The 10542-nt window shown below is 36.5% G+C and overlaps 1 protein-coding gene across 1 annotated transcript; it reads right to left on the bottom strand.

Moving 5' to 3' along the window:
* Positions 1-2939: 2939 nt before the first annotated feature.
* LOC140516894 (olfactory receptor class A-like protein 1) lies at positions 2940-3899 on the bottom strand. The gene has a single exon (XM_072627746.1). It carries the CDS (start codon positions 3897-3899, stop codon positions 2940-2942), a length of 960 nt encoding a protein of 319 aa, XP_072483847.1.
* Positions 3900-10542: the final 6643 nt, after the last annotated feature.

Below are 10542 nucleotides of genomic sequence, written 5' to 3'. Positions count from 1 at the left end.
CCTTTTAATTAGTTGTTTAATCGTTACTCTCTTTTATCTCTGTTAAATTCTTGTTTCTCCAAACCTCTGCAACATGTTTTATTAGGTTGTCTTTTCATTTCCAGTGCATTTTTTTCCAAAGAGGATAGATTTCACTTCTTCACTTCTTTAACTCTAATCTCATTTTCATGTATTCTTGGCTTTTGATTCTTTGATGAATGAACAATATTGTTTTTTATCCCTTCTTTAATTTCTGTATTCCTTATATAATTAAATGTTTTAAGGCACCTATTTTCAGATTCCTCTTCTAAACTGTTTCTATGAAATTCCTAAAACAGATAATATAGAAATATGATCAGATGACAAAAAATATTTTCACTGATTGATAATGAAGTTCATTATTACCCCCTGACTTTTTCAGGTTCTGAAATCTCCCTTATTGGTGCAGGCCCACTCACCATTTTGGGTGTCAATTACCTGCCAGTGCTCTAAATCCCCTACTAATTAGACAAGAAAATGTCCATGGAGGTACAGCATACTAGCCCTCAAATCTCTGTGGATCATGCCACTTTGAAAGCCCCCATCTCCTATTAAAGAATCTCTCTACTTATGAATACATTTTTCATAAGGACATTGTTAAACAACCAAATTAAGACTTTGTGATTTCTCCAACCTGTTTTACTACTTGTCTTTGCCACTTCACCCTTTCTCCTATGGGCCCTCTTCTTCCTAAGAAACTATACCCCACAGTGATTGCTGATAACCTTATCTGACATTTCACTGAAAAAATAAAGGCCATTAACTGAAAATTCATCCTCTTCATCACATATCACTCAAATGCCTTTTGCCAATACCTCTTCCTTCAAGCTAGACTCGTATAATAATGTTGCTCTCTGTGCAAAAGCAAACCTCTCTACATTCACAAGTGATTCTATTCTATCTTGCTTCACTAACTTATTGTGCCCTCAATCACTCTTTCTCAGTTTTCTTCAATTTCACCTTGTGTACTGGATGTATTGTTACTGACTATGAGTCCCTTCAAGTTTCAATCATGTTAAAAAGTAAAACACCATTCCTTATTCCATCAGTGCCTTCTACCTATTTCCCCACATCTCTCCTCTCTTTTGCAGCTAAACCCCTTGAGAAGTAATTCTACATTGAGGACATCATTCTCCCCCCCCCCCCTCTGTCTCTACAGTTCTGATTCCTGACCTCATTAATCAAACATAGGTGTCCTCTATTAATCTTTTCATTGCCAAATCCACTGGTCTTTTCTCAATACTCATTTGTCTGGAACTCTCTGCAGCTTTTGACATGTGTCTATCATCTTCCCTTCCTGAACACTTCTCTCCAGGTTTTCATGACCTTCTCTCCTGGTCCTTATCTTACCTATTTGACCACTTCTTCGTAAACTCCCTTCCTGAATCTTCATCCAGGTAATCTAAAATCACCTTGACTATCTTGCAGGACTCTGTCCTGCGACCTTTTCTCTTCATTCTCTTCATTCAGATCATTCATGGATGATCTCATCTCTCAGTGATTTAGTTGTGACATCTAATGTTGATAATTCCCAGTTTGACTTATCAAGACATTCCCTTCTTCCTGACATCCAGACTCACACCTGCAACTCCTCATCAGACATCTTGAACTGGGTGTCAAAATAGATACCTTAAACACATGTCCAAAATTGAGCTTAGAATCTTCACAAATTTTCTTCTTTTCTCGCTATTGCTATTGAGGAAAACACCACCCTCCCAGTTAGTCAGAATTTTAAGCCAGCCTTAGACATTATCTAAAGGTCGTCACTCTCACTCACCTCCCATATATAATATGTTGCCAAATCCTTTCGATTTCATTTTATTATCTCTTAATTTCCCTTCTCCCTTATGAAAAGCTACCACCCTGATGCAGGAATAGATCACCTCATATCTGTACTACTAAAGTAGACTTCTGCTTAATGCTCTTATCCCAAATCTATCCCTTGAACAGCCCATCATCCACTCAACTATCAAATTTATCTTCCTAAAGTACAAGTCTCTTCATGTATTCTTTCTACCCAATAAATTCCACTACCTCCCTACCACATTCAGGATCAGATACAGAATCCTCTGATTTACATTCAAAGCTCTTCAAAACCTAAGCTCTTCCTATCTTTCTAGTATTTTAAAAAGAAAACATTTATTCCAATGCACTTCAAGAGACATTAGATATCTTGCTGATCCATTCCCAAAATGCTACATTTCCAAATGGTTTTGCTTTTCCCTGGTTCTTTCCCTATCCTTCAATTCTCTCACTTCTTACCTATGCCCCCTGATTACTCAGTTCTCCCTCAAGACTCAACTGCAATTCCACCCTCTCTTCAAGAGACCATTCCAAGTCTACCATCCTGATAATATCTTCCTTCTGACATTGTGTCTATTTATATTGAATATTGATTTTATACAATTCAATGTGTGTTTAAAGGTTTTCTCTGCTTGAGGTAACAAATGATCTTTTCGACTTTGTTTCTATCCTTTGGACTTACAACAATACCTGGCATTTACTAAGCAATTCTCAGTCTTACTATTAGAGATGTTCATGACAGCAAGGAAATAAACCCAACACTTATGGCATTAATTTCAAAATACTTCATATAACATTCATGTAGACTACGTAGAAGTGACATTGTAAATTTTGTCCCAGTCTTTCATTTTCAGAGAAGGATAATATGGCCAATAATGTTGACATAACTTACCAAAGACAAAAAAGTTATGTAATATGAGTATATGGAAAAGGGCCTGATTTTTGCTGCTGATCATTCTCATACTGAACTGCAAAAGAGTAAGGAATTTCACTTCAGATTTGTTTATGGGATGGCAAATTTTCACGTGGCATTTTACAAAATTCCTGTTTGTTGAACACTACATTCTTCCCAGGAGTGGAAAACTGAAATTCATATAGTTGTTAGGGGCAAATTAGGTTCATGAGTTGACTAATACATCCATAAAATCTTTTTGAGAACTTTGTGCCTTTCCAGGTATACAATAAGGCTTTGGGATGCGATTCTCACGGACAATCAGCAATAAGGGAGAGATGGCAGGGAAACAACCACCAAAAAAGCTTCCAATAGTTTCCCACTTCGCATCTTTTTCAAATCTAGCACTTTCATATATGAGGATACAGTTGTTGATCCAGTAGAATGAAACAAAACAGGTCACAAGCAAGAGGATGGTTTGTGTGGCTTTGATCTCACGGAAGGATTTAGGGGAATGACTGCTACTATAAATGTGTTGCACCTGCTTGCTATGTCTATACAGGAGAAGCACCATGTGGGTACTGGACAAACCCATAAGGACGTGAAAGATAAAGTCATGGAAAATTATACCAAACAGAAATAGGTGAGGAGGTTTACTTTCGTTCCCCTCTCTTATCATGAAAATATGTGAAACATAAAGATACCGAGAAACTGTGACATTTTTGATTGCTTCAGTGGATGTAATTACAGGGATGTAGATCATTGCATTGGTGACCCAGCAAAAGAGGAAATAATGTGAAATATATCTGGGCACTCCAACTTTGATGCTTACCAATACAGAGGTCCTCGGGCTGATAATGAGAACCTGCAATATACTCAGAAGGCTTGTTGTGCAGACAGAAAGTCCCCTTGCAACTCTGTAAATGTACATGAGTGCCTTACACCCTACATCATCAAGAAAATGTCTCATCCCAAAACAAAACATAATTTCTGGGATTCCTTTGGTAAAAAATGTTACCATATTGGCCAAAGTCAAATGAGCAAGAATCAAATCCATTGGCTTCTTCTGTTGAGGTTTTTTGAAGGAGATACAGACATAGAGCATGAGAAGCAGTGAATTCCCTACCAAACCAATGGCACTTTGAAAGAAGAATGCCACACCAAAGATCGGTTCAGTAGATATCATTTTTCTTCAGAGATTCAGTAGATATGATGCCGCAATTAATGGAAGAGCCTAAAAAAGGAAGTAGTAGATAAAACTGAACACTACATTCATAGAGTTATGTAATGTGCATAAACATTACAATAATGTCCTTTTTCTTCCAGCATTTGAAACATGGAGAATGAATGGTGTCCTATGTTAAAAGATAGTAGGATAATTTATCTATCACAAATTGCATATATATAAACATATCTATCACATGTTACCACAGTGACCATGTAATCTAATCCCATTACTTTGTGGATGAGGAATCTGAGGTATGGATTAGTGAAATGAGTTAACAACAATGGTTATAGTGGCACCAAATCAAATGGGGGATTTATTAAACTCCACAGAACAAGTTGGGTTTTATTTATTGCGATCCATTTTATTTAACATAATTATATACATAGAGTGACTGTCCTATTCTAAATCATTTCCTGCCTCTGTTTTGCAAAAGTTGAGGACCAAAAGATTACCCTGATGTGTATCATCTAGTTTATCTACAAAAATTTCTCCCTATATCGGTATTTTGCCTACAAACCATTTATGTTTAATTTCCATGCGACTAGTGAATATTTGAAAAAGGCCTATAATGATACTACTTCTTTGGAGATTTTTCAAGTTCTTAATTTTCTGAGTGGTCTTCAGAACAATAGAACTTGTGCAATCATCCTTTTGATTTTTGGCAGAGTGTCAATAAACCTTGTGTCCTTCTGCTAAGTGTTGGGGATATATTACAAAGGGCACTGAATGCTCTTATGATACAAAGCCAGTGAGTTTTCTTGAGTGCAGGGGGCTGAGTGGTGGGGTATTGATAACATGGTCACATCTAGACTTCCGAAGTTTATTTTGATGAGTAAGTAGAAGATAGACTGAAATTAGGAGAGATTTTAAGCAGGTAAACAAACAAGCAGGACATTGTATCAGTCCAGACAGGAGGTAATGAAAGTCAACACCAAGATGATAGCAGTGACACAAAAGAAAGGATATATATATTTACATATATACATACATACATACATCATACCCATGCACACACAAAATTGATGTTATAAAGGTAAAATGCAAAGAATTTAGACAGGAGGTGTGAGAATAATGAACTGAAGTAACACTTAGGTAACCTGCCTGCTTTCCTGGAAGATTGATGTTAGCTCTAGAAGTGAGAGAGAAGTTACAAAGAAGGGTGCATTTTGTGTAAAAGTAATAGGTTCAGCTACGGATTTATTGAGTTTAATGTCTATGTAACAACCAATTTGAGATCACTAATAAGCAATTGGAGGTAAAAGACTACAGGTCATGAGAGAGGTTAGGGTTGGATAAGGAAATTTGAGAATCTTTCGCTTATAGGTGCTAACTGACTCACTTCAAGCTGTTGAGATAACCAAGAGAAATAATATAGACCGAGCAGAACATATGGTTCAGGGTCGGATTCCAGTGGATTGCCCAAGATAAATGGGCATGATTTCCATGAAGACCATGAAGTAATTAATAGATTGTTGAAAACAGATCCAGCTTCCTGAAAATTTAGAGAAAAGAATGTATGAAGAAAGTGATCAGGGCCAAAAGCTGCAGAGAGGTGAAGAAAGGTAGGGATTGAGAAAAAAATTCATTTTGGAATAAAGAAATTGTTAATAACTTTGGGCAGAGCATATTTCATTCGCTATTGAAGTAAGAAGTCAGACTGTAGTGACTTAAAAGGAGATTTAAACGAAAGGATAGTAGACACATTTAGCCACAAAAGGGAATGAAAGATAGTCTTTGTATGTTTTAAAGGCTTTTTGAGAAATGGGTAAACATAAGCGTATTAATAGACAATAGAGAGACCAACAGTGGCTAGGGAGAGATTTCAGTAAGAAATATAGTGATTGGGGAAAAATTTGCTGGAGAAGATAAGATGGAAAAGGGTCATCTCATTAAGTGAGGTAAAAGTGAAGAAGTGCCAGAACGAATATGAGTGATAAGAAAATTTGATGAGAGAAGAGAGTTATTATAAGGGAATGGCTTTAAATTTCTCAGTAAAATATGAAAAAAAAAATCCTTAGCTGAGAGGGGAGGGGAATAGGACACCACAGGGATATCAAAAAATAACCAAACAGTTTAGAAAATCTTCTGTGTTGAGTGAGATAGTGAATTCATTAGGAAGGATTGAAAGGAATTCCATGCAGTTTTGGGGGCCTAGTTGAGGTTATTGACAAATTGAAGTCATTGACTAAATTTATAATGGGTCCAATCAACACAGTTTCCCCTTATTTTGATTTGTTTTCAGTTTTCTTCAGGAGCATTTGTGTAGGAAGGAAGGCAACAAACTTTGGGAGCAATGAATGGCAAAGTCAATATCAAAGATAAGCTAAGGCAAAAGGTACCCAAAACAAAAGAACAGGAGAGAGTTAAGTTAGTTCTTCAAGGAGGTAGGGTGGTAAAGGGAGGATAGTATAGTTGGATCAGGGGTGATTCTCTGGGAAAGAATTGAGGGTTCAAGAATGTGGAGATCATGGTATGGATGAGGAACTACATCTTTCCTACAAAGTACATTATAGTAAGGATGTGTCTAAACTTAATTTTTGATTAGGACAATCTCTTCTACACTTTTAAATCAAAATTTCTAGTGCATTGAAAGGAGTTGCTTAGTTCATCTGGAGGCTGAGTGATTTGTTTAATGTTACATAGCCAGTATGTGACAGTAGCAAGACTTGCTGCCCAATCTTTCTGTCTCCAAATCAAACCTCCTATACTCTAAGCTAAAAATGAAAAAATATTTCAAGTCATGAAGCAATGATTAGACTAACTAATGCAAAATAGGTTGCTATGTTGAAAATAAATTGATGAATAAAGTATCTCCTAAGGGTAGAGTGGATAGAAGAGAATTGGAAGGAGGGAAAAAATAGAGGATCACAATTCATTAATGAAAGAATGGAAGAGAATGATACAAGGATGCAGTGTAGAAAGATTCACAATAGCAAGAGGGGAAATCATTGAAGAAAATATAAGATGAATTGGTAAAGAAGGAAAGGAAGCAAGGGAAGTAATCATGGAAAGAAGAATAAGTAAAAGGAGCAGTATGGTAAATGGAGGAGTGAAATGCAAAAACATGGTTTTATAATGATTCAGGTTACTTTTGTTTGGAGACTTGAGTATCCAAGATTAGTACAGGAATACCAATAATATTATTTAAAAATCTATTCATAAATTGAGTTTATTACCTAAAGCATTGCCTATATTGAGAGCACTATCAGAGAAGAAAAAAGGAGAGAAACAATTAAAAATTTAAAAGAGAAGTAATAGACAAGGTGCAGTAATAAAACAATGATGAAAAGGAAAACATACAGACTCTATATTGGGTTTCTATAGCAAGGAACAATTATCTGAATAGCTATTATCTTTCAGGGAAGAAAAGAGCAACAATGCGAGGCAGGGAATTCCTTCAGCAGCAACATCGTTAACAGTGAAAATTTCCCAAGAGATGCTGTACAAGTTAAGATGAGACTCCCTTCTCTTTTTCAAGTAATCATTAGTGTAGCCTTCAAAGTGATGGGGCAAATTGGGAAAGGAACATAATGAAAACTCAGAGAATGCCAAATTTCTGGTTCATAATCACTTCTCCTTGTGTGAAGTCTGAGGACATGGAAGAAGACATTTATAAAATGTTAGATGGTATAAACTGTCGTTAGTTTTTAAAAAATCCAAACTTCTTAGAAATAAGGGTTAGAATAAAAGAACTATACTGAGAGAAAAAGAACTTGGATTCTTTCCTTAACTACTGAAAACTTCTTTTGTGATCTTTAGCTAGTTATTGGCCTGTGCTTTCAGAATATGATTTTCTCACCTGTTGAATGGAAAAAGCGGTTATCATTTCATTTTCTCTTTATGCATGCTATCTAAAGAGAAAGCGAAGTTTGACCCACGCTACAAAAGGGAATTCATAGTTCTTCAAGTTGCAAATAAAACCTCTTTTTGCTCTAGGACAGGTATTAAGAAGCATGTCAAATATAACAGAGATGTCTCAGGAGAAGAAAATGAGCTTGGTGACCTTGCACAGCCCTCCCTCACCCAAATCAAAGTCAACTGGAAGTCATAACATCATCTTGATGTCATGGTCCTCTTCTAAAATTGAGGACAAACACAACCTGTGAGTGAGTAACAACTCCTTTCCTCCCCTCTCCTTTCTTTTCCTCTCTTCTGGTGTTCAACCCAGGGGAAGGTGCACTCCATGGTCAAAAGCTGCCATTTTTCTTTTGGGTTTTCTGGCTACATTTCTTTCTCAAAGATCAAATCTTCAATCCAAATCACTCTGGAACTCATAGACTGGACAACAAGTCCCAACTCACCTGGCACAAAGTGACTGTAACAAACAAATAATAATTGTTTCTCTTTTGCCCAGGAACCCTGAGGGTCTGCCCCTCCAAGTGTGATTTTTTCTTTTTATTAAAGGGGCCATCACTTGAGTAACTATTTAAAGATGCCTATTCAGTGAATGGGTATATCTCTCTCAACGTCAGAATGTGATAAATCCTTATCCTTAAAGGGTCAGGGTCTCCCATAGCATCCAGGTCATCTCCAGTCGTCCTGATGAATATCAGGCCAGTGGACACAGATGGCTCAGGAGAAGAAAGTGAGGTTGGTGACCTTGCACAGCCCTCACTCACTCAAATCAAAGTCAACTGCAAGTATGCCATCATTTTGATGTCATGGTTCTCTTCAAGAATGAAGGATAAACATAACCAACCAACAACAACAGAACAAATATAGCATAGCTCATATGCACTGAATTTAGAAACTCACAATTTAGAACCGGAAAGGACCAATGTGATTACCCCATGTACTGCAGGCACTGTTTTGCAAGGAGGAGGGGGCAGGGAAAGAGGTTTATCAAACAATCAATCCCTGAACCTAAGAATAAGAAAAGAAAAAAAAAATATTAAACAGTATATACAAATAAGAAAGGAGAAAAATGTTAGTGGAGCAGGTAAGCATGGTGGTGGTAATATTTGGTGACTTTATAACTTGGAGGAGTGAGGTCATCAGGGAAGTAAGAGAAAATATAGAGAAGTCAAAGAAATCGAAGGAAAAATATACAAGGAAAAGAAAGGAAAGGAAAGGAAAGGAAAGGGAAGGGAAGGGAAGGGAAGGGAAGGGAAGGGAAGGGAAGGGAAGGGAAGGAAAGGGAAGGGAAGGGAAGGGAAGGGAAGGAAAGGAAAGGAAAGGGAAGGGAAGGAAAGGAAAGGAAAGGAAAGGAAAGGAAAGGAAAGGGAAGGGAAGGGAAGGGAAGGAAAGGAAAGGAAAGGAAAGGAAAGGAAAGGAAAGGAAAGGAAAGGAAAGGAAAGGAAAGGAAAGGAAAGGAAAGGAAAGGAAAGGAAAGGAAAGGAAAGGAAAGGAAAGGAAAGGAAAGGAAAGGAAAGGAAAGGAAAAAACAAATAAAACATTCCATGGAAAATAACAGAAAGGAGAGAGACAGTTGCCTGTTTTTCCTAACTGAGAAATACATGCAGAAAAATTATAATAGCTACTACATAGGAAAAGAAAAACTCAATTATTGGCAAATATAGAGATAATTAAAAAAAGAAAAACGATGTAGCAAATGAGAAGAAAAATAGAAAATATATAGAATGTGAGAGAACATGCACAGAAACATACATATACGCACATGTACCTATGTATATATTATGTAGAAATGGCGGTTGTATTTAATAAACCTGGATACATATATATCAAGAAAAAATAAATGGAAATTATATATTTCCATTTTTATAACCACTCCCACATATGTATTATGTGGAAAAAATATGAAAACACAAAAACAGCATAACAGAGCATAAAGAGCATATATATTATATATAGACACACAGGGATAGCGATAAAATATGAGGAGACAAAAAAGGAGTTTCTTATAGATCTCTTCCCTAACCTTTCCCTATCTCAAAACGTGAGGAATAAAGAGCCACTTACTGAATTCTTATGGTCTGTTTGCTGTAGTGGTGAAGATTGACATTCAATGAGGCTTAGAGGAACTCCTAGGATTCAAGTTATAAGAATCTGGGTGCTGTCATATCGAGGGTACCCGATATCCTGGGTCTGGAGAACAATTGACTGGGACCAAATTATAGAGAAGCAAACTATATAAGCTCATCTCTCAAAAGGGCTGTGATTATCATGTCACCTGCAAGGGCTTTGACATCATGTGCAGTGGGAGTCTCCAGCCTGTTTGCATGAGTGATCATTATGCAATATGTACAAATCTAATATGTGCAAATCATCTACATCATCAACTCACTGAAACTGGTCACTGCAAATGAAAAGTGGCTCTCTGGGAGGCAAGCCATTTGAAGTTTAATTATTGTTATTAAGGAGTTTGATTCTAACTAGGGACAATGGAGTTTATAGGAAATAAGGAGCACAATAAATTGTCACCTTTGTTGCTCTTCATAAATAGAGAGCAGAACAAAAAAATGAAAATGTTATTTCTAATTGGAATGACTCAAAAAATATATATCTCTAGGTCTTTCCTTTCCGCTGAATATATGTCCTTGATCACCCCTATAATATCATGCCTATCATCCCAAAAAAGAAAAATTAAAAGATATCTCAAAGCTTTTTAAGTCCAACCACTTCATTTGAGAGATGAAGAAAT

Source organism: Notamacropus eugenii (genome assembly GCF_028372415.1).
Source record: "Notamacropus eugenii isolate mMacEug1 chromosome 2 unlocalized genomic scaffold, mMacEug1.pri_v2 SUPER_2_unloc_1, whole genome shotgun sequence".
Classification (NCBI taxonomy): Eukaryota; Metazoa; Chordata; class Mammalia; order Diprotodontia; family Macropodidae; genus Notamacropus; species Notamacropus eugenii.
Note: the sequence above shows the minus strand (reverse complement) of the source record. Positions and strands in the feature narration are given on the sequence as shown.

What these genes read in the sequence shown, in the direction of transcription:
- LOC140516894 (XM_072627746.1), bottom strand. Translation starts at nt 3,899, where the DNA reads ATGATATCTACTGAACCGATCTTTGGTGTGGCATTCTTCTTTCAAAGT.